Source organism: Xenopus laevis, chromosome 4L (assembly GCF_017654675.1).
Source record: "Xenopus laevis strain J_2021 chromosome 4L, Xenopus_laevis_v10.1, whole genome shotgun sequence".
Lineage (NCBI taxonomy): Eukaryota > Metazoa > Chordata > Amphibia > Anura > Pipidae > Xenopus > Xenopus laevis.
The window spans coordinates 125,090,014-125,117,700 of NC_054377.1; the positions used below are offsets into that span (position 1 = coordinate 125,090,014).

General features: G+C 41.9%; 1 protein-coding gene across 2 annotated transcripts; it reads right to left on the minus strand.

Moving 5' to 3' along the window:
- Window positions 1-7,492: 7,492 nt before the first annotated feature.
- On the minus strand, window positions 7,493-26,307 carry rbm5.L (RNA binding motif protein 5 L homeolog). 2 transcript variants are annotated; one of them, XM_018256991.2, is made up of 24 exons: window positions 26,152-26,307; window positions 21,090-21,148; window positions 20,821-20,983; window positions 20,349-20,519; window positions 19,272-19,341; window positions 18,636-18,709; window positions 16,820-16,903; window positions 16,419-16,479; window positions 16,159-16,224; window positions 15,352-15,512; window positions 15,171-15,268; window positions 14,243-14,330; window positions 13,856-14,006; window positions 13,645-13,724; window positions 13,456-13,561; window positions 13,275-13,366; window positions 11,892-12,068; window positions 11,334-11,474; window positions 11,144-11,221; window positions 10,110-10,292; window positions 9,924-9,995; window positions 9,718-9,812; window positions 9,483-9,612; window positions 7,493-8,641 (listed from the first exon to the last, which is right to left on the minus strand). In XM_018256991.2, the coding sequence occupies exons 2-24, from the start codon at window positions 21,104-21,106 to the stop codon at window positions 8,516-8,518; spliced, it is 2,484 nt and encodes an 827-aa protein (XP_018112480.1). In that variant the 5' UTR covers window positions 21,107-21,148; window positions 26,152-26,307; the 3' UTR covers window positions 7,493-8,515.
- Window positions 26,308-27,687: the final 1,380 nt, after the last annotated feature.

The following is a 27,687-nucleotide window of genomic DNA, read 5'->3' on the forward strand; positions in this document are numbered from 1 at the left end:
GTATTTACTCAATCAGAGATTCATAATCCATGCAAAAAAAAATTAGCTTTTGAAACAAGAATGATCCCATAACAGCTAGCTGGAAACTGGAGGATGAAGCCCAAGTGACTTCACTTATACTGAATTTCTCTTGTAGACCAGACTTCTGCTTCAGGAAGGCTACGACTGTGCTCACATTCCATTTTATCCTCCGACAGTTTAAGCTGGTTCATTCGGGGCAGGGGTCCCCAACCTTTTTTTGCTCAAGAGTTGGGAAGCAACACAAACATGAAAAAGTCCCTTGGGGAGCCAAATAAGGGCTGTGATTGGCTATTTGGTAGCCCCTGTGTGGACTCGCAACCAACGGGAGACTCTACTTGGCACTATACTTAGTTTTTATGCAATCAAGATTTTCTTCAAAGCCTGGAATTCAAAAATTCAATTAATCAGTGCACATTCCCTGGTCCGGTCTCGTAAGTAATTCAGTATATATGCAAGTGTATGTGTTATGGTGACTTAACTTTATGATCATAACATTGTAACTAAAAACTCCTGTTTTTGTAAACACATCCACTTGCATTTATACTGAATTAATTGGCCAAATCAGTAGCACTTCCATTATATTTAAACACATTTTAACTTAGCCTTTAGGAGTGATCCCACAACCCCCCTATTTTGAAATGTAGCCGCAAGCTGCAGGCTCAGCATCATGTGGTTTGTAGCACCCCCCATACACCACTAATGGTGGCCCTATGCCAACCCCTTGGATGTCTCTTTCACTGGCCTAAAAGCAGATGCTTATTTTATTATTTGTACCCAAAGTTTTGCACAGCCAGTTTTTCACATTTGATTTCATTTCATACAACTGAATACTGCTTCACTAAAAATCTTTGTTCAGAAAACAGCCCAGTACTCAGATGTTCCTGGGAAATGAAAGACATACCACTATCTTTTTTTGAGTGGAGTAAATTATGCAGGCTGAGAGGGGTTCCCAAACTTTTTCACAAGACTGTAAAAGGTGTTGGCAGGAAGCAAAAGGGCCAGTGCTTTTCATTCCACTACATGAAAGAGTCCACTTTCTATGGTATTTATCAGGTATTGCCCTTTAGATAACAAGATTTTTGTTACTCACCGTTAAATCTGTTTCTCTGTAGTCGATAGGGGGACACAGGGAACTGTAGGGGTTTAAGCTCCACCCTCCAGGAGGCAGGACACTTTGTAATTAATTCAAGGGGGCGTGACTAGAGGTCCAGCTTAACCCCCCTCTCACTGTTCTCAGTCAGTTGGTACCAAAGATATTGCTAAATTTTACTGAAACAACAACAACAACATTAACATGGCATAAGGTAATCGGAGAGAGAATTCTCCCTCCAAGCCAACTCGGCAAAAATACTCGTTAGGGCGGGCAGCCCTGTGTCCCCCTATCGACTACAGAGAAACAGATTTAACGGTGAGTAACAAAAATCTTGTTTTCTCTGTCGTCTCTGGGGGACACAGGGAACTGTAGGGGACTTAACAAAGCAGCCCCAAAAACAACGGGTGGGTAACGAGACCTCATCTACCGGGACACGCTACTGCACCACCGAGTGCAGTACTTTGCGACCAAAGGCCGCTTCCGCTGAGGAAAACGTGTCAAGATTGTAGAATTTTGAAAAGGTATGAACGGAGGACCAGGTAGCCGCTTTGCAAATCTGTTCAAGTGAAGCAGAGTTGCGCCAGGCCCATGAAGCTCCTACGGCTCTTGTTGAGTGAGCTCGTACATTTTCTGGCGGAGTCCTTCCCTTAGACATATAGGCTTGCCGTATTGTTTCCTTAATCCACCTAGCGATTGTCGCTTTGGAGGCCGCCTGACCCTTTCTATGTCCAGAGGGTAACGTGAACAATGCTTTTGACTGTCTAGATGACTTTGATCTTTCCACATACCAGCGAAGTGCTCTCACTACATCAAGCTTGTGTAATCGTCGTTCCTTATCGTTCTTCGGATCCGGACATAAGGACGGAACTACAATTTCCTGATTCACATGGAACTGAGAAACCACTTTTGGCGTGAATGAAGGTAATGTACGTAGTACTGCTTTGTCTTTATGGAAAATCAAAAATGGAGGCTCCCATGAGAGTGCACTTAACTCTGAAACTCTTCTGGCTGAGGAAATTGCTACAAGGAATACCTCTTTTTTGGTAAGCATTGCATCCGATACAGACCCCAGGGGTTCAAACGGTGGGTCCAGTAAGGCCTCAAGCACCAAGTTCAGATCCCATCCTGGAACAGGAGATCGGAATGGAGGCCGTATATGCTTCACACCCTGGATGAATGTCCGAATGGAATCATCCAATGCCAATCTTGACTGGAATAACAGTGACAAGGCCGAAATTTGAACTTTCAGTGAGCTGAGTTTGAGATTCAGTTGAATGCCCCTCTGGAGAAAAGAAAGAACTCTTGGGATGTTTAGTTCAAGGAATGGTAATCCCGACTCATTACACCAACTCTGGTATGCTTTCCAAACTCTATGATAGGCTTTGGATGATGTTGGTTTTCGAGCCTTCAGCATTGTAGGGATGACATCTTCCGAAAAACCCTGTTCTCGCCAAATGGCTGTCTCAATAGCCACCCCGTCAAAAGGAATAGCCCCGGGTTGTGGTGGGCTATGGGTCCCTGACAGAGAAGGTCGGCTCTGGGTGATAAACGCACTGGATGATCTATCGACATGTCTTGTAGATCTGAAAACCAGGTTCTTCGTGGCCAGTATGGAGCTACTACCACTACTGTGATCTGAGATTGTCTGATCTTTTTTAGTACCCGCGGTAACATTGGAAGGGGAGGAAACACGTATGCCAGGTCGAACCTCCAGTTCTGCGTCATTGCATCTGTTCCTGCTGCTGCTGGGTCCCGGCAACGGGCAAAATATTTCGGTACTTTTCGGTTGCTTCTGGACGCCATTAGATCTATCTGTGGACGTCCCCATTGATGGACCAGCTCGATGAACGCCTCTGGGTGCAGTTCCCACTCTCCCGGGTCCAGACGGTTGCGGCTGAGGTAATCCGCCCTTGTGTTTGATACTCCGGGAATGTGAATAGCGGACAGCCTCACTCTGTTGTCCTCTGCCCAACCCAGAATCTGCTGGGCTTCTGCGAGTGCTGCTTTGCTGCGGGTTTCTCCTTGCCGGTTTATGTACGCCACTGTGGTGGCGTTGTCGCTTTGTATCCGGATTGGCTGTGTTTGCAGTGTGCGAGACCAATGTTTTAGAGCTAGCTTGACGGCTCTTAGCTCCAATATGTTTATTGGAAGTTTGGACTCCTCTGGTGACCACAAGCCCTGCGCTGTTAAGTTGCTCCATGTTGCTCCCCAACCTTGGAGACTGGCATCGGTGTTTATGACGTTCCAGTCTGGCGTCGCCCAGGATTGGCCTGTGTTTAGATTGTTGGGACGCAACCACCAGGTTAGGGACTTCCGTGTCGCTTGTGATAGAGGAAAAACTCGAGAGAGAGATCCCCCCTTCCAGGCCGATAGAATGTTCGCTTGAAGAGGGCGTAGATGTATTTGTGCAAAGGGTATTGCCTCTATGGCTGATACCATCACTCCTAGTACCCTCATTGCAGTGTGGATTGTTGGTTTTGGGATGTGCAGTAGTCTCCTGACTTGATTCCTGATTCTGATCTGTTTGTCTAGTGGTAGACATATTGACTGGGTAATGGTGTTGAATTCCATCCCTAAGAATGTCATTTGTTGACTGGGTTGTAGATTCGATTTGGACCAGTTTATGGTCCATCCGAAACTTTGAAGAAGTGAGATCGCTAACTGAAGGTCCTCCCTGGCTCTCTCTACTGTTCTGGCCTTTATGAGCAGGTCGTCCAGGTAGGGAGTAACCGATATCCCTTGCAGACGTAGTTTTGCCGCAGACACTGCCATTATCTTGGTAAATACTCTGGGAGCTGCAGAGAGTCCGAATGGGAGCGCTACGAATTGGTAATGATTGTTTACAAATGCAAATCGGAGAAAGCAGTGGTGAGGTGGCCAAATTGGGACATGTAGGTATGCATCCCTTATGTCCAATGACATCAGAAATTGTCCCTGTTCCATTCCCCTGATTACGGAACGTAAGGTCTCCATCTTGAACTTGACAGTCCGGATGAATTTGTTTAGAAGCTTCAAATCCAGCACTGGTCTGAAAGATCCATCCTTTTTTGGTACAATGAAGAGATTTGTGTAAAAACCGGAGAATCTGTCCTGTGAGGGGACTGGTACTATTACTCTGGAATTCTCCATCTTGGCGATGCAATTTAAGAAGGCTTGCGCCTTGATTGGATTGGGTGGAATCCTGGACATGAAAAATTTGTTGGGAGGAGTCGACAGAAAGTCTATGTGGTAGCCTTCTGAGACAATTTCGTTGACCCAAGCATCTGTTGAATGTTGGGCCCATACCTCCCGGAATCGCAGCAACTTGCCTCCAATTTGTTCCCGCGATTCCGGAGGGAGTGCCCCGTCAGACTGTTGATGATTTATCACTTGCGGGCTTGTTGTGAGTCTTATTGGTTTTCCAGGATGTACGGTTCTTGTCACTTTGTTTAAAGCGAAAATTGGATCTCTGCGGAGAATTGCTTCTCCTCTGGAAACGCCCACTCTGCCCTCGAAAAAATTTTCCTCGTCTGGGATTTGTAGACGATCTGTGTTTAGATTGTGGGAGGAAGGTACTTTTTCCCCCAGTGGCTTGGGAAATAATATTTTCCAATTCATCTCCGAACAACCGTTGTCCTTTAAACGGTAGTGATGTAAGCGATTTCTTCGAGCTGATGTCTGCAGACCAGCTCTTAAGCCAGAGGGTCCTTCTTGCTGCTATTGCCAGGGCCGATGTCCGAGCCGTGGCCTGAGAGGCGTCTAATGTGGCATCGCATAGGTAAGCGGATGCGTCCACAATATGCAGAACGGATGAGATAAGGTCTGAGCGAAGGACGCCCTCCTGTATATCCTTAAGAAGGCCTTCAGCCCACGCTTGTATAGCTCTAGACACCCATGCGGATGCTAGTAGTGGGCGTAATGCTGATCCGGATGAAGAATAATTGGCTCTAAGTAAGCTTTCCATTCGTCTGTCAGATGGATCCCTGAAAGCTGCCGCTTCTGTAACTGGTAGCGTAGTGGATTTGGATAGTCTAGAGACTGGCGCATCCACTACAGGAGGATTAGACCACTTGTCCACTAAATCCTTAGGGAAAGGATAGGATTTCGAGAATTTCTTGGAGGCTTGAAATTTTCTCTCAGGGAAATTCCATTCCTCCTGTATCAGGGTAGTTAACTGATCATGTGCTGGAAAATAAGATCCAGATTTGTGCTGTCTCTTGAATAACCCTGTAGATTGAGACTTTTCCTCCTGTGTTTGCGTGATATTGAGAATGTTAAGCCCGCCTTTGATTATGCCCTCAACATCATGTTGAGTTTCTTTATCTTTACCCTCACTTGTATTATCTTCCTCCTCCGAGGAAATTCCCCTTCAGATTGTGACGAATTCTGATCAATGGATGATGTGTCAGAGACATTGAGACGGGAGTTTTCCGCTCTAGGGCTGCTGTGCCTTTTACGCTTTTCACTGCGTTTTTGGTTTAGTTTGCATAACACCTTCCCTAAATTGTCCGCAATTGCGGGAAGTCCCTGAAGGGATGCCAGAGATTGAGATAACTGTATGGCCCAAGCAGGGGCAGTTAGGTCTGCTGCTGTGCTTCCCCCTGCGTTGTGTGAAGGCCCTTGTATATCAGGGGAAATGGCTTGAGCAGGGTCGTTATTGGTAAGCCCCTGAGAGGAGGCTGCTCCCAAACAGGATTTGCAAAGTGACTCTCCATGGCCCCCAGAAAATTTGTTCTGGCATTTTGCGCAGGCGAGATAAGTCACCAACCCTGCTGTTGCTGGGGCTTTCCCCCCCGCCCTGGGGAATAAACTCCCCGTCTTACCTTCTGCCATGCTGGTGTAAGGTACCTCACAATATGCAGCGTCGCTAATGCGTGGGGTGTAAAGTTTATTGCCACTTTAATGTTATTCTCCTTTACTTTTATAGGAGAGTATAACGCATGAGTGAGGGAGGGGAGAAGTGGAACGCTCCGTAGCGCTGTGTCCCCGCTGCTTTGCACTGAGAAAATGGCCTGTCCGCCACCCGCGCTCTTTCAAAATGGCGCCGACAAGCGCTTCTGCCCACAATCAAAATGGCGGCTCTGGGCTATTCCGCGGAGAATGCGGCCCAGCACAGGCGGACTCCAGCCAGCGCTTCCTTCAGCGGTCTGACCGGAGCAGCGCTGAACACTGACTGCGCTCACTCTCCTTCTACCGATATCGCTGCGCTGTTAGTGAGCCCAGGAGTTAAGGCAGCTCTGCTGACTGAGCGTATGGAGGCAGTGTATGGGGGTTTCTTACCTGACCCGGACCAGTGCCTTTCCTCCATCTGTTTTTACCAGTGAGACCTTCTGTCCTGGTGAAGGACAGGTATGTCTGTGGGGACCATTGTTTTAGCCCTTTTTTGGGGCTAATATAGGCACCCCCTGGTGAAACAATCCCACGTAGGGGACCAGCACTCGAGGACACAGGTAATCCTGTTCCTGATGCTGTCCCAAAATCCATAGAAAATGACTGTGAAGAAAGGAAATATCCTCTCTGTAATGCTGTCCATCCTCCTAGATGCAGGACACTTTAAAAACTGACTGAGAACAGTGAGAGGGGGGTTAAGCTGGACCTCTAGTCACGCCCCCTTGAATTAATTACAAAGTGTCCTGCCTCCTGGAGGGTGGAGCTTAAACCCCTACAGTTCCCTGTGTCCCCCAGAGACGACAGAGAAAAATAGGATTCTAAAAATCCCATAGGAATGAACAGAAAGTAGCGGATTTTTTTGTGGTGAGCTCTAATCTCACATTTTGATAAACCTGCCCCTAAAAGCTAAACTACATAGGAGATTGTGATCAGATTTTAGGAGTCCGATTTTCTCTGATCTTGCCTTTTGGATCCTACGAAATCTGATCTCCACAGCTGTAATGTTAAAACAGATAAAGGGTGTGGTTTGTTCTTGCATCAGATGTTATCATTTCAGATGAAGAAGCAAGTTGTGTTGGATGGCCAATCTTCAAAGTAGTTTACACATCAGATCTTTCCATCAGTCCCATTCTATTTTGATCCATGACTTGAAGTATACGCTCAGACGACTGGACACCATCCTACAAAATCTCCCATGGAGCGTTAGCCCTAAGCATCTGAATGATGAAAATAGGGGCTACACAGGGTTCCAAACAAACTGAATCCACTTTTTCAAATCAGAAAAAAGTAACATTTTTCCAGACAGTCCTGAAAACCTCACTCCCGGATGTGTATCACATGCTGGGAGAAAAGATTTAGCCCATTGTTTTTCTACATTGCAATTGACTGTTACAGTCCAGAGTAGAAGCTAGTTACATGTTCTTGAAACATATTTAGATAAAGGTTGTGATAAAAAAAACAAAAAAAAAAAAACACTTGGCACTTTATCAATGTATTCACACACACTCATTTGGCATTTACTTTGAAATTTATTTGGGCAATAAGTCCAAAATAATAATAAAAAACAAAACACAACACACATCAGACATTTAAGCACAAAGTTTTTCCATATACAAAGTTGGCTCCATACTGTACTATGAGCAGATGACCGTGTCCTATGAGGGAGCCAAGTTGTGTGCTTGTATTAAGTCTTAAAGGAGAATTAAACCCTAAAAATGAATATGGCTAAAATGGCATATTTTATATACTGAACTTATTGCAGCTCAGTAAATGACAGCAGCACAGAGCATGTGCAGTGAATCCGCAGAAAAGAAGAAGACGGGGAGCTACTGGGGCATCTTTGGAGACACAGATCTTTACTGCTAAAGGGCTGTGGTTGCCTTGGGCTGGTGCAGAAGCCCAAAACAATTTACATTTCTAGCTACTTCTTTAGTTTAGCTTTCCTTGTTCTTTAAGGAGGCCATACATGTAACAATTAAGATCTTTCCAAGAAAGATAGTTTGTTTCAATACACGTGTAGAGCTGAATGGTCAGATATACAGGTAGAAACAATAGAATTTGTATCTGAAGATTCAGCATTAACAATGGGCGATGCCTGGAAGCCTTCAAAGGCACCCAATCAAAATTTTCCGTTCGGCCCGATCGACGAGCCAACGGATATCCAAGACTTTCATACAATATTATCTGTGCGTCTATGACCACCTTTATAACAAAACTGATCTTGCAATAAAGATTGTAACGTTTGTAAGAAAGGAAACTGATTGTTTACCAACCCACTTTTAGTGTTTCACATACAGAAACAGACCTGAATCTAATGCAAATATTGTTTTTTGATGGTTTAAATGTCTACAAAAAAATATGTACACTGTACAATATATATATATTACACATTTACATGTTAATTCTCCCATTGCTCAAGAACTCTGTCCTCCAGGAATTTTTCAGTTTTGCTTATCAAGAGAAACCGCACGGATGTTTCGGTTTTCTACCCAGCCAAGGCTACAGTTTTTCAAGTTGTTTTCAAGTTTCTCATTATTCCATTTCTGAGAATCGCGCAAACATTGCTTTCCTCACTGCATCCTTGTAGGAGTCTGATGTGTTCACTCCATAGGAGCTGCCCTTGGCTCCCAGACCAGCCCCTCTCATTCTGACCTGAGCCTATGAAATAAGAACAGCGTTAAAACTCATCATACATTTCAGGAACAGATTATCGTTGTGAACATCACAAGAGCTAGTTACTACATGGAACCAAAACGATAGATTAGCTGGCTTTAAAGGGGTGCGTCACCTTCAAACAACAAGATGGTTTCAGATAGTTCTATATTGAAGTGTCAAGTGTCTTTTTTCACCTTCTAAAGCAGCTCTGGGAGGGGGGGGGGTCGCCGACCCTGCAAACTGTTCTAAATTGATACATTTAGTTGGTACATTTCTTATTTTTGTACCTGCTGAGCAGAATCTCTGGGTTTCATTACAGGCAGCTGTTAGAATTGATACAATAGTTGCTAATACTCCAGAGATGCTGCTGAGAAACTCAATGTTGGAAAACTGTAACAGTTCAGAGTCTGCACCTGAATTACTGAGCTGCCAGACTCAAACACCAGACACACGAACATTCAACTTTAAATTTTGGAAAAACAGTAAAAAATAAATAATGGAAAGTAATTGAAAAAAAGTCTTTATTTCTGGTGAACAATCTGAAAACAATTGAACTGAAAAAAAGTGTTTGGAAGGTGAACAACCCCTTTAAAGCTGATGTATCAATATTAGCTTGCATCAAGAAAACACGCAACAGCTGGAAACCACTAAGAACTAAAAGGAATGAGGGGGGGGGGAACAAATCATGTGGTTGAGAGACAAGAAAAGGCAAATTCACTGGTTGGGTGTCAATGTGCCATGAAAGTGAAGACAAAGCAAATACACAGATGCTTCAGTTAAATAGAAAAGGTTTCATTTTGAGATTGTTACAATAAACTGCCAGACAAGAGCACATTTATATTACCTGAATAGGAGCTGTGATTCCTTGACTCTTTCGGCCCAGTCCTGAGCCCTCCTTCCAGCCCATGGCCTGTAGCATCTTATTTCCTATATTGCTATTATCAATGCCATCCTTTGTAGGTTGCTCATAATTCCTGTATAGGGGGACAAAGAACTCTGTAAACATGTTGAAACAAGTAACAAGTGCTTCTATAAATGCTTTCTATTGATGTCGAAGGACTATGTCGCAGCATACTTACACCACAGTAGGGGCAAATCTCTTGCGTTTGGGTTCTGGGGGCTCTGGAATTCCATATTTCACTCTTCTTTCTGCTGCTCTGTCTCTATACTTTGACTAAAAGAGAAGCAAAACAAATGTATCGGGACAACACTGTTCAGTTTCAATTCACCACTAAGTCTATTGCCATCATTCTAATCTATGTAGCAGTTAGAGCACAAGACTCACCTCTCTTTCGGTTTGTTCTGCTTCATACTCTTGTTCAGACAACTTTGATCTCCTATAGACTTCCAGGTTTTGCTGTTGGGTAATGAAATTCAATTTTCACTATGCGGACCACCATTACACATATTAAACAAGTAACAGTATACAGGCATAAAAACAAAAGAAAATGGGGAAAAAACAAAAGCCTACCTTATGTAGGTCTGACAGCTGCTGATGTCTTGTCAGAGCATCTTTATTTGGGAATTGTCTGCGGCATAGAAGACATGCCAGCTTCTTCCAGTCCATCAACTTTTCATCATCCACTGCCCCAATAAATCTCTCATTCTCCTCTTCATTGTCACTATCACCACTATAAGCAGCAACCAGAGCTGTCTGCAAGTTAAAACAAGCCAGTTATACACTTAAAACTGTATATTACAAAATAAACTTATTTTTCAGGATTTAAGATTCCAACTTCTCTCCTTATGGTTTACTTTAAAGGAGAACTAAAACCTAAAAATTAATTTGGCTAAAAATGCCATATTTTATATATTGAACTTATTGCACCAGCCTAAAGTTTCAGCTTGTCAATAGCAGCAATGATCCAGGACTTTACACTTGTCACAAGGGGTCACCATCTTGGAAAGTGTCTGTGACACTCACATGCTCAGTGGGCTCTGAGCAGCTGTTGAGAAGCTAAACTTAGGGGTCATCACTAATTATCAAGCAGAAAATGTGGTGTAGTAATTATCTGTATTAATTACTAATCAGCCTTATATTGTGAAATTTCTATTCTATGTGTACTGTATATTGTGAGTTGATCCCTAAGCTCAGTAAGTGACAGCAGCACAGAGCATGTGCAGTGAATCCGCAGAAAAGAAGGTGGGGAGCTACTGGGGCATCTTTGGAGACACAGATCTTTACTGCTAAAGGGCTGTGGTTGCCTTGGGCTGGTACAGAAGCCCAAAACATAATGTACAACATTTCTAGCCTGATTCTTTAGACAAGCTTTAGTTCTCCTGTAAATCATATTATACATAAGCATATTAGTCTAACATCAGATGCTATTATATGTAAAAAGCCTTTTAATCTTAACCAACTCTCCCCCTTGCATCTCAACCCCTAGGTAAGGATCCCGGTTCTGTGCAATACACAAGGACTTTTTCTTTTTGCTTTTAGTCAAGTGAGCAAGCAGCCCAGGTTACATAATCAAGACAGACGTCAAATGAAAGAAATCTGCTCACATTTGGAGGCTTTTCTTCCTCAGTGTTAACCATCATCATCATATCTGGCAGAAACTGTCTCTCCAACAATGATCCTTGCTGTGAGGCAAAAAATACCAAAACAAATACAATCAGATTAATGGGGAATAGACAGTATGTTCAAAAAAAAAAAAAAAGAAATCAAACGCTAGGCATTTATTTTAAAACTTGCCTTTTTCTCAAACAAAGCAAATCCAGCATCGGCTGCTGCAGACTCTTTTCTCTCTTCATCACGGAGTGGCTGGAAGCTATTCTTGAAATTTTCCTTCTGTTTGTTTAAACTTTTGGCCCATCGCTCCATATCCTTTGCAATCTTGGAATATAGAAAAGGTCAAGTGTAAAAAAAAAAAAAAAAAAAAAAAAACAACCCGGATTTACAACTACAGCTAGTTCTGGTTGGCTGTAAACAATCAGGCTTTACCCAACTGAAGAATTCTTACCAAAATGAATTACAAGAAATCAACTTAATACTTTTATACACCTTTGAACTGCCTTAAAACTGTTCCTGGCACTACCTAGTTGTGTGCTGCCTGCCCATGGGTTCTGAGCAATCTTTTTGCATTAGCGGAAGAGGGAAAACTGGCCCTTGAGACAGGTGGCTTGAAAATTGTGTTTCAAAGTTTTAGCAACATGGCCTAAAACTAGCAGCCAAACAAAAGCAAAATCTCAATCAAAAAGAAATATCATCATGCATATGATAAAGTGACCACATGCAAAGGCTCATACATACCTGTTGAGCGGTTTTGCTTTTCGGCTTTTCTTTTTTCTCTTTTCCTTCCTTGGAAGTGCCTGGATTTGCACCATTAGGCTGTGTTCCACTTTGACCTGCTCCATCAGCAGCCGGCAAGTAAGTTTGTTTTTCACCATCCCAATATAGGTACTGCTGAGTCAGCGAGTTGTAGTAATACTTGGGGGGGGGGAAAAGGGAAATTATTTTAAAGATGTTAATAAACAAACTATTTTGAGGTGTTGGAGCAATTTGTTGAACAGCATAGTCATGACCACTATAGGTGCAACAAGTTAACACAAACTTCTGAACAGGATCAAGAGAAAATTTGGGCAACAAATGTTTGCTGCAGAGAAGCACACACCCACCACAACTGAAGCACATATACATGGAAATTCACATTTCATCACAGATAACAGGATTTTTGATACTCAACTTTAAATCCGTTTCTCTGTAGCCAAAAGGGGGACACAGGGAACGATGGGGTCAATCTCCATCCTCCAGGAGGCAGGACACTTGAATATTAAGTGACGTGCCCATCAGGCTTTACACCACACACTCCTATTGAGTTTTTTTCCCAAAGCTGCTAATGTTAGTTTTTTAAAACTAATAACAGGCAGAATAAGTAAACCAGGGAACTATCCCAAACTGTTCCCATTCCCCTGGATCCAAGTGAAAAAAGTCTGCTTTTGTGTTGGACACTCCTGGAAAGTGTATTGGAGATAACTTTACCTAATTGATTTCTGCCCAGTATAGGATCTGCCTGGCTTCCGCCAGCGCGCTCAACTTCACGTTCCTCCTTAACGATTTATGTACGCTACGATTGTATTGTTGTTGTTGCTGCCCATGTAAAAATAGGTAACCCTGCTTTTTTGGCCTCACACCGAGTAATCAGCTAGAGGCTGAACGTAGAGTCACGCCTAGGTCCAACCTTCTGGGCGTAGGACTGAATAAGGAGTGTACAGTGTGTGGGGTAAAGCCTGATGGCCATGCTCTGTAATTATTATTCAAGTGTCCTGCTTCCAATAGGATCGAGCTTAAACCCATCGACAAGAGAGAAAATTCCATTCTTTGATAACATCTATAGCCATTCTAACCAGTCACTGAATAAACCAACATTGTTTCTTCATTTTCAAGAAAAATCTCAACGATCAGACAAATTTGGGCAGAAGAATCCCTAAACAATGCCTTAAGGCGACCAGTCACCCATATATCTTTTCAAAATCCTATTATATCACATTAGTCAAGCGAAATTAACTTAGTTATACAATAGTGCAGTGACATTTAACAAGTGCTGAATGGGAAGTGAAAGTAAATGTCTGCCTCGCCTCTATGCCGCAGTATACAGCAAATTGCACTAGGCTTATGACAAAAAAAAAAGCATACCTGAGAATTGGGATCATAGTACAGGCCAGTTTGGGGATCGTAGTAATATCCTGAGCTCTCGTCATATTGATATGTAGAAGTATCTGGAACAGCTATGGTAAAATGACAAAAAGGAAACTTTATCTACGATAGTTATTACCAGGTAATTAAAATAATTTGGTAAAAGCTGTGTAGTACTCACAGTATTTTAGTCCAGGAACAATGGCATTAGGAGCAGCTGCTTCTTCTGCGCTAGTACCAGATGCTGGAGTTGCGCTGGCAGCTACTGTACTTGTACTAGACTGGGTCTTTGGTGGAGAAATAAAGGGATATATAAGAATGCAAAGCAAGCATAGAAAGACAATGTCAAAGTAAACAGAAAGCTGAATACCGGAGAACCAGGTTGCTGGTACATCTGAGGACTTTGACACACGACTGCACTTGTAGTTGCTGGCACTGGAGAGGAACTCTCTGTAAAAAAAAAAAAAAAAAATTGGAATGAAAGGTCAAATGACTGGATGATGTCACAACTTTATAAAAGCTAGAACAACATGCTTGATCTGTAGCATTAACCATAGCAGATAGCTATGTTGAGTCCTTACCTGCTTGTGGTGCTGTGCCTTGCTCTGCTGCTCCAGTCTGTGTTTGGTAAAATGGTTGGTAATCTTGGGAGCATTGTCCATAATTAGAACAACCTTCCTGTCCTGGTTGCAGGTATGCATAATCCCCACCTTCCCCACTTTGCTGCGCCGGCTACAAAATAGAAATACTTTACTAGATTGAAACCTATTGTAAAATATCTACATTTATTAGCTGAAGGCACTTTGGATGTTGTAATAAGTTATCACGTAAGCTATATGATTCAAGTTTCTCCAGTCTTGTTAGTAACTGTTTTACAGCGACCTCTACCCATTTCTCCATACATTTACAATGGTTTCAACACAATAGATACTTTAAGGACTATAATGCGCTATAAAGAATATATTCACCTGTGTTGAAGACCACTGTGCAGCAGCAATAGCTGTGCTTGCCACAGAGAATGCACTAACTCTGTGCCCATCTGGCAACACAAGATCCCTGTTTTAAAGAAGAATGCAGAAACCAGTTAAAGCAAAACCACAAATTCAGAAATGTAATGCCCAATTATCTCCATGTAGTAGGCCAATTAACAGATATAGTCAGGAATTTGTAGAGCAGGCACTCGGATAAAGGCAATATTTTTACTGCTCCCCTTGCTGAACGTCAGGGCAGTGCAACAGAGCCTCTTCCATCACTAGGTGAGTAACTATTTTGTTTATCCAATTAACGGATATACTTTAGGTATGTGGACCAGATTATACCAAACCGATTTCTAGAGAGGCCGTAGGCAGACAGGGGCTGTAAAAAAAACTAGAGAGACGCATCTGGCAGTTAGCTATCCAAGTTGCTATAAAGTGTAGGAAGGAATTCTGACCTCCAGAGAGAAATTCAACCAAACAATTATCAAATCATTCTACTGGTGCCATTACTATTAAATTATACACTGGAAGCATATAAGTCTATGCTCATAAAAGATTTAGCTTGAAGAAAAAAAATCTTTGGCATTACTAGCACACATGTAAAGAGTCAAGTAGTGGACAAAATCCCAATTATTATGTGTGTGTATGACAAGATGTAGCAATGATGTCAATTTAAAGAATTCTGACCAAGTTACTGGTGCCCCCCCCCATAGCATTCCAATCAATGGCACACCTGGAAATTAGGTTTGTCATATACATACGAATAAGGTAATCATCCAAATGCACTATAGTTGCTTTCAAACATACAAGTAGTTATGCATTCCCATATTCTAATCAAACAGAAATGTGACTTTTCTGTGGAGTTACTTATTTCAATCAAACAGATGTATCTTTCTTCATGTACTTTAGCCAAACTTACTTTCTAGCGCTTTTTGCAAAATCCACACCAATAGTTTTCCCATCAATTTTGAGAGGGGGATGCAGAGTCTGCAGAATTTGCAAGAGTTGTGATGCCTCCTGATAAAACAATTAGAACAATATAAATACAAAGATTTATCAGAGAACTGTAACTGCGACATTATAAATAAAAAAGTACTTACCAGAGCAGAAGGAAGCTGCACAAAAGCAAAGCCTCTGTTCTGCTGGGTTTGCTTGTCCTTAATAAGACGGATGTTGCTGACCACAAGTGAGACATAGGGAGCAAGCGCAGACAAGATGGAATCCACTACAGTGTGGGGCCCAATATTCCGAAGGATTATGGCTGAGGATACATAGCCACCTAATAAGGTTACACCCAACTGTCTGTAAAAAGGTAATTTGCAAGGCAGCCCACAAACCCAACATTTTAAAAACAAAAACATTTTTTCCTGAAGCTGTCATGTACTATCGCTACAAAAGAAAAAAAAAATCAAATTTATAACAAACTAATTGAAACGACCCAAAAATTCAAATTGAATTTGATCAAACTCGATTAAAGTTTTTTTCTCCAAAAAAACTTGAATGCCAGGAAGGCAGCAAACAACTCCAAATTGATCCCTGGACCTCTCCCATTGACTTAAATAGCAATTAGGCAGGTTTTAGGTGGGTGAATAGTCTAATTCAAATTCTAAGGGCCAAAGTATGATAAATCTTGAAAACCAAATTTGAATTTTTTAAAAACTTCGAACTTGGATAAATCCCTTGTCAAATGAGTTTTGACCATAAAAAATTAGAAAATTCTAACTTTCAATTTGACTCGATATAAATCTGCCACTTAATGTCAAAATCTGCTCATCTTGCCAGCCATTCTCTACAGACATGATGACCTTTTTGTACAAACCTCAGAAAAGCAACAGTCTATTTTAACTTTCTAATATATGTCTGTATATAATGGACCTTCAGATAACCAAAGCCTTAAAAATACTTACTGTCACTATAGTAATCAGCAGACTGAGGAGCTTCAGATGATCCTGATGGGGCTTCCATATCAGATTCTACAATCAAAGGACAAAAGCATAAAATGACCAATGGAATTCACACGCCACCCAGTCCAAAATATGGGCAACATGGAATCATCAGAAGGATTACAAAGGATGAACAGATTTAGCAAGCAAATTAGTATGCACAAAAAAGCTCCTTAAAAAAAAAAAAAAAAAAGGGTAAAATCCCTTGACATTTTAACACTCACCAGCTTTGGCTGCCCCACAGCGGAAGCATTTTAATCTTCGCCGAAAGTTGTACAGGCCACACTATAAAACCAGAGAGCTTTGCACTTAATAACCACTCAATTACCAACATTCCCCCACCCATCATCATTACATGTTGCAAACATGCCATGTCCTAAAGGAGGTCAACATAATAAAAAGCAATAATGCAAATAACATACTATGCATTTGATTTTCTCAGATGGATTCAATGTTTTCCAAAGGCTTAAACGTTGGCAAATATGCACTTCTTGTGAATAGGACACTTCTTGTTTATAGGACTATACTAAAGATTCTTATTACTCAATAGGACTATTTATGCACTGACAGCTGTGGGCCATACAATTAATATAAGTGGCACTAAAATTTTAAAAACAGAACATACCTTGTTACACAGCCAGTCCTCAAATTTGGGTCGTGGATTGCTGTAATGCATGGCAATAGTCTTTCCCTGGATTACAAGCTTTTTCTGCAAGAACATAAAAGGTACAATTAATTCCAACTTTCTGGAGAGAGAGAGCATGTCAATCCCCAGGCACAGGAGATCCTGCCATAATAATGGACTGCAATGTGGGGAAGGACCACCCACCGCCAGTTAATGTTCTGCCTGACCAACCCCTCACAGAAGGGTGGTGAGAGGAATTGGATTCAGAGGGAGAGGTAGACAGAGGCGCGCAAAGAACTTCCATTGGTGGAAACAGAAAGAAGGGAGTAGGGGGAAAGTAGTAAAAAGGGTTGGGAGCCCTCCAGAAAAAAAACAAAAAAAACAAACAAAAGATAATGGAAGGCTCAATAGCGCACACAGCATTTCCAGGGTTTTAATATGAATATATATTGGTTTTTGCGAACACACATACTATATGGTGGACAGCTAAACTCCCATGTCTAGACCAAGAAGCATAGAAAAAGGATAATGCCACTGGTACAATAAGGGTTATGATGGGAAGACTATGAAAATAAGTAAGTTTAAGGGCACTTAAACCACTAATTTAAAAAACATCAACCCAAAAAATATAAATTTTAAGCCCTACATACAAAAACGCCTATTAAGGGAATTATCAGGACCGATCCCCGTTTTACTATAATTAATCCCAGGACAGGCTATAACTTAATCTCTATTAGGGAAAGCTGTGTAAAGACAGCCATGATTATCAAGCCATATAATAAGCTTAAAATAAATGTATGGGCTAATATTAGAATATTTCCCTTTAAACTCCTGTACTGATCAACTATGCAAGGAGTTGGTGATTTACAATGAGTATGTAACATATTAAAGTATATGCTTACATACTGCATTAATGTCACATATCCTACAACATTTGCTAAAAATAATTGGCCAGGCCATACTGGAAGAATCATTTTAGAAAGTAACATGATCATCATAGCATAAGTTAGCATCAGAAAATTATTCTAAATGAGCATGGATTAACTGCTATATGTCGATGTCCCCTTCTACCTACTCAAAGGAATAAATCCGCAATGTGTTGTGGAGTATAACAGAAGTTGGTCTTACACACTGCATAAGCTATTATCCTTCATTGCTGTATATCAATGGGTTTTACAATTGTTTGGGGGTAGATTTAAAAATAATAAAAAAAAAACACATTCATTTTAAAAATTTGGGGGAGGGGCACTATGTCCTTTAAGAAAACTTCCCACTTCATTAAATCAATCCGCTGTCCATGTGGAGTTATAATGAACATGTGTCTGCCAGATGTACTCAGCAGTACCCAGGGAGAGGGAGGGGACTGGACCTGCAGATGTCATTTAAACAACTGACACACCAGAGCTCTGTATACATTAAAGTTGAAATGTTATACTATGCATAACATGATGGAAACATTACGTTTTATGTATTTGAGTCAGAAAAAGTTCCAAACTGACAAGTATAGGCCAGTCGAAAACCAACTTTATGGCCACATATTGTACCTGTAAGGTGACGATCATTTAAGAGCTTTTGTACCAAGCGTAACATTTCCTATTTTCAGGTGCATGTGAGAATGTGGTGCATGTCATCTCTCCAGAGCAGTCTACATACAGACTTTATAACTTTAATGTACACAGAGCATGTATTACCTCTGTCAATTTTCCCCTGAGCCTCTCTCCCTTTATCCCCTCCCCCCTGCTTTTCGATCCTAGTTACAGACATATGTAAATGTGCCATTTCTTAGGGATATTCTAGACTTGGCGAGTGAAGCAACCTGATTGGCTTCCATCCAGCTGGTAGAATCTTGCAAGTGATAAAACTCCACGAAGGCGAAACCGCGGCTTAAACCTAGAGACAGCATTCAGATATAGACGGGATACTAGTGTTAGTTAGTTCCTTTTACATAAAACACAGCTGCATCTCTCCAACTGACAAAGCCCATGGTTCTAGCAGTGCTTTATGGCATTACTTCCATGGGTGTAGTCCTCCTACCTGTCTATACAGGGTTTGCCACAAAAAAAAAAAAAAAAAAACCTCCAGGCAATTTATGCCCACCAACCTATTATATTCTTACGTGTGCACAGTGCCTACCATAAGGCTCTACCCTACACGTGGTACAGATACTGAAGACTCCAAGTACATCAGTTGTATTCAGGATGGAGTGGTAAATCCATCATGCAACAGTAAAAGTCTACAGTTTTACTTACCAAAGTCTTTATATAATATGCTACACATAAAACAAAATCACATATCAAACTAAGAGGTTCCTTAGCCATGACAGATTGATAAAAGCCTGATTTTTGAATGCAGGATGGATAAGGGCCTTATTACCAAGAGGGAGAGCAGTGTGAAAGTAGCGGATTTCAGAAAGAGCAACAGTGGAAACGCATCGCGCCAGATAGAACCTCACCTGTCTTTCTCTTCATCAGCCGTACATCAGCAGGCTGTGGCCCCTCAAAAGACTCCACCAGCTCACGAATCTAAAATGCACAGAAACATTAAGTGGAAAACCCAGCATGTTTGGAGATGCTTTCAATGTTTAGGTTCACCATTCAAACTTTTTAACTAAAGACCTTTAAAATGCATTTCTATTCTCTCTTTCCAATGAGAAATGTGCAATTGTGAGGTTTCTAGGTGAAGCCACGAGCACTGCTCTCCTATTCAGGTCCTTGTTCAGTTTCCAGATTGACAAACCACTGATGTTTTAATGACAAAAAACAGCTGTAGAGCAAATTTATATTTAAAATACAAAAAATGTTCAAATTGTAAATAGTTACTTAAGGCTAAATGTTTTAATAAAACTGCTGTGGTAAAAAAACTGCTCTTGCACACAGAAATTTGGTCTTGTGTTCCCTTGTGGTGGATCTTTCATGTGTTCTACGCCATTATTTTCAATCATGCTGCACTAATTGTGGAGCAGGCAAGCACTGAACACAGGTGGAACGCATACATTTGTGTTCATCTGTGTTTAGCACTTGTGCCACAGCCTAGTAGGAAATACAGGCCTGTGTTTCTTCCAGCACTGAATGCACGAACGGACCAGAAGTCTCTAAAATTCTTAAAGGATCAGTAACATTAATTAAAAAAAAAAAAAAAAAAAAAAAAATAGAATGTTAGTATAGAACGCAAAAAAAAAAAAAAAAAAAAAAAAAAAAAAAAGACATATTGGTCTTCATTTATAAATAACTTACCGAAACTCCGCTTGCGCTCCTCTTTAGAAAAGGTGACGATCCATCATTAGGCACTCGATTTCTCCTCCCTAGCTATCTCCTATAAGGAAAGCAGGTTGAAGAAATAGAGCGCCGCATGATGGATCGCCTTTTCTGAAGAGGAGCGCAAGCGGAGTTTCGGTTAAGTTATTTCTTTATTATGTTACTGGTCCTTTAAACCATTCAATCAGCACAATTAGCAAAACAGACCATCTGCTTAAAGCTATCCTTAATGACATGCATAAAGTTGCAATAGTTTGGACTATTTCATAACTCACATCATTCTCATTAATATTAATGGGGAGTCCCCTCAGCATGATTGTCTTGCTCTCTTTTTCATCCATGTAATAGTCCTGACGGTAGTCATGGTCCATATAGTCACCATCTGAATGATAGCCATCTTCTGATCGATCACTGTTCCTTCTCTCCCTGTCACGCATTCTATCACGCTAAAACAGGCACACAGAGGAAAGACATCAGAAATTCCCCATCATAGAGTTAGAGAACCTTTAAAACAAAACTACCTGCCACTTACTGTATACTTACAGTGAGGCAACTTGTGTTAGTATAAGGATTAGCATTCTATACCATTTCAAATCCTCTTTGGGTTACGGTATTACGGTAACATGCAAGTAATCTGTAAGGAACTAAAACTACCATTCATTTTGTTCATCTGCAATGATTTAATATATGCTCTATAAACTTGACAAGTGTACACAGCATTTCAATATCCTTGCAGAGGTTACTCACTTCGGGACTGTCATAATCTCTGTAATCATCATAGCGGTCACTCCGTTCATCTCGGTATCTCTTGTATTCAGAATCTCTGCGACGGCTCCTATTGTCTCTATCATCACGATCATCTCTATCAAACCCTGAACCATATCTTCCACTCCGCTCACTGCGACTCACACTGCAAAAATTAAATTACTTTAATGGTAAACATGGGCCAAGCACTATTTTCCCCAGAGAAGGCATAAATGTTGTTATATATAAAGAATAACAATTTCCAACCTTACCGTTTATCTGATCCCATGGTTCACACTTTAAGTCCAGCAAGCGGTGGCTGTGATAAAATCTGTATTATAGAGAAAAAAACAAAACCACTAATGTCAGTAGGATAGTTTACAATCATCCATAAAAAAGGGGGGGGCACACCCTGGAATGCTATCCTAGTGTGGGAAAGGTGTGTAACATTACAACATTGACCAGGCTGATAAACAGGGACACAGACTTATTTGAACTGAAAGAACACCAATAGGTTGTTTATTGGGATGTATATTTTATTCTTGAACTTTATAAAATTGACATTAGTATGTTAAACAGATACGGTCATTGGAAAACATGTTTTTTTTTCAAAACGCATCAGTTAATAGTGCTACTCCAGCAGATTTCTGCACTGAAATCCATTTTTCAAAAGAGCAAACAGATTGTCATATTCAATTTTGAAATCTGCCATGGGGCTAGACAGTCAATTTGCAAGCTGCCTCCAGTCATGTGACTTGTGCTCTGATACACTTCAATCACTCTTTACTGCAAGTTGGAGTGATTTCACCCCTCCCCCTGTCCTGACATTGGAAAACATGGTTCTTTTTCAAAATGCATCAGTTAATAGTGCTACTCCAGCAGAATTCTGCACTGAAATCCATTTCTCAAAAGAGCAAACAGATTTTTTTATATTCAATTTTGAAATCTGACATAGGGCTAGACTTTGTCAATTTCCCAGCTGCCCCTGGTCATGTGCCTGTAGGAGAGAAATGCTTTCTGGCAGGCTGCTGTTTTTCCTTCTCAGTGTAACTGAATGTGTCTCAGTGAGACATGGATTTTTACTATTGAGTGTTGTTCTTAGATCTACCAGGCAGCTGTTATCTTGTGTTAGGGAGCTGCTATCTGGTTACCTTCCCATTGTTCTTTTGTTTGGCTGCTGGGGGGGGGGGGGTGATATCACTCCAACTTGCAGTACAGCAGTAAAGAGTGACTGAAGTTTATCTTGGGGCAGCTGAGAAATTGACAATATGTCTAGCCCCATGTCAGATTTCAAAATTGAATATAAAAAAAAATCTGTTTGCTATTTTGAGAAATGGATTTCAGTGCAGAATTCTGCTGGAGCAGCACTATTAACTGATTCATTTTGAAAAAAAAATGTTTTTTCCCCATGACAGTATCCCTTTAATAATTAAATTCACCCAATATGCTTGATTTGGATCCAGTAAGGATTAATTAAAGCTTAGTACATTATACTTGATTCAAAGGGTTTCATTCTTGCAGAGAAGAAGGAAACATTGCATTTTGTGTTTAATGGCTTTTTTTTTTTAACTCAACATTTGCACAAACAACTATGTGCTGAAAATATGCCGTCAAATGAAGTGTCTCAAGTATTGGCAGCATCTAGGTGGCCCCCAAATTTCAGGCACCCATACAAAGTTACCAACCACTACAAGTAGTGCAGGCAGCTCTTATAGGGGGAACGAAAAAAAAAAAAAAAAAAAGGATCAGGGCCAGTTACGGTCAAGCTGGTGGGAAGTGTAGCGTTGTACACGGTTAGTCACAAATAAGGCTTTTGTGATTGGGCATCAAATAGAGATATGACACTTTCTACAAACATCAAATGACAATGACTAGAAGAAGTTTTAGCAGGTCACTGAAGCAAAAAGGACAATGTGGCCAATAAAAGGGATCCGGGGCATTTTTCTCTGTTAAGGAATGCTGCAAATATCGCTAACAAAAAATTGCAAATCTGTCTAAACTGTAGAGGCCCTGGAACAGCACAGTACTCTTGTTAGCCCAAGGGAACGGCAGAAGACTAGTAACAGTGGCTGACTGTCTCAGCAAGTTTACTTTGCACAAGTATAAGAGAAAGCGGGTCCAAAGAATTTCCATCAAGCTGCAAAAGGGGTGACATACAAAAGAACCCATACAAACAGTGCCATTAAATGCAGCCAATTCATCAACAAAGAATACAGAAATGCTGCATTTTACCCTAAAATATCTAAATACTCTGATTCAATATGGTTATCTATCTTCAGAGCAATCACACAGCAGCAGTAATGTAACAACCAAGCCCTACATTCTTGTTTCTCTGCATATCGTATTACAGCTATGGTTTGTGAGCAGATTTCCTTGGTAAAAGATGCTGAATATTATATCAAACCTTTTGGGAGAATAATATTAATGGTGACGGAATGGTATAATCACTGGAGGGGGCCAAATGATAGGCACCCCCTAATGATTGTAATTGGTTTCCTAAGAGCCTGGGCTGGTGTTCCTGTTCATTTAAAAACTGTACTGGCCGAGGGTACTTCTGTAGGAGAACCATGTCATGAACTTCTACCTCATTTTTTCTCTGCAGTCCAGGGCCTTGAGTGAAATGACAGTTTCAATGTGGCTTTCCACTCCCGATCAGAGAGAAGATTTAGAAAGAATATGACGATGATGGGTGTGTGGTGCTTCTATAGCTGTATCTAGGGCATGTACAGCTTTCAACAAACAGGAACACTAGCCTAGGATATTACGTTAATTGATACATTACGTATCGTTAGCCCTGCTGAGCAGATTTTGAGTTTCATTTAAGGCAGCTGTTAGTTGATACAATAATTGCAAATGCTCCACAGATGCCGACAAGAAATGTATCAACTAATATAGCAAATTGTAACAGTTCAGAATCTTAATCTGGATCACTGAGCTTGCCAGAAAAACACCAGACAGGAACATTCAACTTTAAATTTTGGAAAAAAAAGAGAAAAAAAAAAAAAAAAAAAAAAAGAAAATGTTGCGGCGCACTTCCAGGGCCCAATGATCGCTTCCATTTTTCAGTTAAAAAATCCCTTTATTCGTTACATCAATAAAAGAATGGACATGTTGTCCATTCTTTTATTGATGTAACGAATAAAGGCGATTTTTTAACTGAAAAATGGAAGCGATCATTGGGCCCTGGAAGTGCGCCGCAACATTTTGATTTACAGTGATTGTCCCCTTGGCAACGGACTTGGGGCGGCAGCACCCGGGTCACAACTTTGAAAGGGTAAGCCCATCCATGTATATTTATATATAAGAATAAGGGCTGTTGAAGCTGGTGGCACGGGCAGATTCACCTGTGGTAACAACTAAAAGCAGGGTTCGGGGCCCAGTGCACCCGAACCACCACACCTAAATGGTGAGCAAACTTTGGCCATATTAACTGTTACAATAAACAGGATTGGGAGATACGGACACTAACTCTGAAAGTCTCTATAAAGGTGCGGGGTTATACACATATCTATGAAAACCCCTTCAACTATAACTGAAATGTTAGCTACAAGGGCAACAGTATCCAGAAATAGGGCTTTACTTTATCTTGAAGCACACTTGCTTACAAAGCTGTTATAATCACGGGGGATTGCCTGACGTTTTAGTAAATCCAGCTTTAAATCTGGCTTTAATGCCCACACACTGGGTCAAACTGGGCCGATCTTCCAGAGGGTCGTACAGGCCTGTTAAAGGGGAAGGAAACCCAGTTGGCGCAAAAAACCTCCCCCCTCCTCCCCCCTGGCCTACCCGTCCCACTGGGCAAATGCCCCTAACTTGTTACTTACCCTTCTGCGCAGGTCCAGTCCAGGAAGTTCACAGACGACCTCTTCTTCCACGCGATCTTCCTACTTTGAATGGCGTTTTGGCGCATGCGCAGTAGGAGCATTTCGCCGGTACGCATCTACTGCGCATGCGGCAAAAGTCACAAAGTACTTTTGGCACATGCGCAGTAGACCGTACCGGCGAAATGCTCCTACTGCGCATGCGCCAAAACGCCATTCAAAGTAGGAAGATCTCGTGGAAGAAGAGGTCTGTGAACTCCCTGGACTGGACCTGCGCAGAAGGGTAAGTAACAAGTTAGGGGCATTTGCCCAGTGGGACGGGTAGGCCAGGGGGAGGATGGGCAACACACGGGAGGGGTTTTGCGCCAACTAGGTTTCCTTCCCCTTTAAGGTGTGAGATCCGCTTGTTTGGCGACTCTCCCCGATATACCAACTTTGAAGTGGGCGATATTGGGGTTGTCGGCGCTATATAAATAAACGATGATGTAAAAATTGTTTCTAAAACCCTAATGTCTCAATTGCACCGGAAGCTTTACTTTGTAAACTCTAATTTGCAGGGCCCTCCAATCTGACCGTACTCTGTATCCCTTATTTGTTATCCTCCATTTATTCCCTGTTTGTTATAATTAAGGTAAAGCACTGCATCTCTTGTCGGCGCTATATAAATAAACGATGATCCGATTGTTGGGCCCTAGGGAGAATGGAGGGCAAACGGGGCAGTTGGATTCCGTGACTGCATCAACGAACTCGGTCTGTCGGCAGCTTTTATCAGCCCGTGTATAGGCTGATAAACATGCGGATGCAGCCCCTTTTGGATGGGAAAAATCAAACCTGATCGATATCTGCCCTATTTCCAGTCAGATATCAGTCAGGCAGGGTCACCCCTGGGGATCAAACATGGCTGATAAGATGCTGACGACGCCTAGAAGCTCCAAGTCAGCAGCTTCACAATCAAATGCTGTGCAATGAGAAATACAACAATATGGCGGCCTGACACGGCTTTAAATATTCCCTTCTGGTCATTTCAGCTTCCCTTGCCCTTTAACCATTTGGGATTCAACCGAGAATATGTACTCACGTGGGACATGCGGAGAAAACACAGCAATTTGTCTCTCTAGTAGCCAGACCTCCATGGATTTTATGGAAATAACAAATGCGCGTTTTGCCTCATCCTATTTGCCATTCAGGCTGGGTCCTCAGACTCAGGGCCAGTTATAAAAGAGTAAATGGTAATTCTTATAGTGCCCTCACACCGCAGCCTCCAGAACCGCGCAGTTTGCGTGCTACGTCCTCACGCCATTTTACAGAAGCAAATGGTACGGGACTCTGTTTGTACGGCCCAGTATCACACAGTCTAAAGCAGCTCTTCCATTAAACCCACAGCAGCTGTTATTTCTTAAATTATGTTTACACACCAACACCCCCGACGCAAAAAAGAAAGCCGCTACTAACATACCCGCCGCACATTAATACAATTCACCACGTAAACGGGAAAGCTGATTAAGCCACGTACCACTGGGCTGTATTCCAGCAACACCTCCTTCTCGTATCTCTGTCTTCACGAAATGGCGGCGAATCCACCCGTCTCCTACCCACAATTCACCACAGAAGCCTGTAAGCTGCCACCGTAGAACGCATGCGCTGTGTTATCTCGCGGGCACGCCTCCTTCTTTTGACCAATAGTCTTTAAGGGAAGAGCCGAGGACTGGACGGTCTTGTAACCCTACCCCCACCCAGTGATAAAGTAAATATAGAAGAGCGGAAGTGTATGAAAAGCAGCCCTGGTGTGAAGAGCTTATTTTGCGTAGCCCACTATTCCCCAGTGATTCACGCAAACGTGTCGCTACGTACTGCGGTTATGTGACTGACCAGGCCTCTAGCTCTATAAAATATACAGTGAAACCTCAATTTTACATCCACTGACTCAATTTATTTGTGGTCCCTCCTATATATATAATGCATTTCCCTGATTTCAAATTTTCCTGGATTTTAAACAATTTATTTGTCCCATGATAAAATGTAAAAAGGGGGTTCTACTCACATTCAAGCCTCATTCCCTCATTTGCAGATTGCAGCTCAGTCACATCCCCTCAGCTGCAGGCTCCAATGTTGACCTAACTGCCTGACCACCATATTGGCATGTATTTCAAGTCTGAAGCTAGCCACACTGATAAAAGCTGCCGACAGACCAAGTCGTCAGCTTATTGGCCTTGTGGGGCCCTCCAACGGCCTTCCCCGATTGATATCTGGCAGAGAGTCGGGTAGATGTCAATCGGGCAGGGGTTAAAATCCCGTCAGATCGCAGACAGCATCTGTTCGTTGATGCGGTCCCACAAACCGACCACCCGTACTCCTGCATTATGATCCAATTGTTGGGAGAGCTGCGCTCGTTTGGCGATCTCTATGTGTAATGTAATGACCGATAGTGAAGGTCTCATTCGCTAGTAGGGTTGCCACCCCGCCGGTATTTTACAGTAAAACACCTGCCAAGGCTGGGGCCGGTATTACAAATTTACCGGCAATGCAGTTGCCGGTAATTTGTAATATCCTTTAAAAAAAGCCCTCGGCCTGCCCCCATGTGCGCAAAACTTACCTTTTTTGTAGTCTTCTTCGCATCGCTGCAATGTTGCTCCGCCCCTTTTTGTGGTGCACTGCGTAGCCCCGCCCCTTTTTGCATCATGGCCGCCTCCTTTTTGTATCCGCCCCCCACTGGCCGGTTATTTTTTTCATTGAAGGTGGCAACCCTATTCGCTAGTGAATTGGGGCATGCACCAGTTAGTGAATTGGCTATGTCTCTGCTGGTGGCAACGTTGGCTACAAGTCGCTAGCCACTTCGACTTTTAGTGAATCTGCCCTCAAGTGTGGTGTCCCAACATTTTTCATACCATGGCGATCTGTCATTCAGTCAATCGGAAAGATTAAAAGATTTATATAGACTCAAAAAAAACTCCTGAAAACCAAGTATAACCGATTAAACTCCGCTAACTTGCAGATTGTACTCTTTCCAGGAACTTCAGGATTCAAAATGAATCAGTTAATAGTGCTGATC

Excerpts from the sequence above, each read along its gene's own strand:
- rbm5.L (XM_018256991.2), bottom strand. Across the intron at positions 16,225-16,418 it reads CTGTGGGGCAGCCAAAGCTG|AATCTGATATGGAAGCCCCA; the intron begins GTGAGTGTTAAA and ends CTTTGATTGTAG. Across the intron at positions 13,562-13,644 it reads ACCAGCAACCTGGTTCTCCG|ACCCAGTCTAGTACAAGTAC; the intron begins GTATTCAGCTTT and ends TCTCCACCAAAG.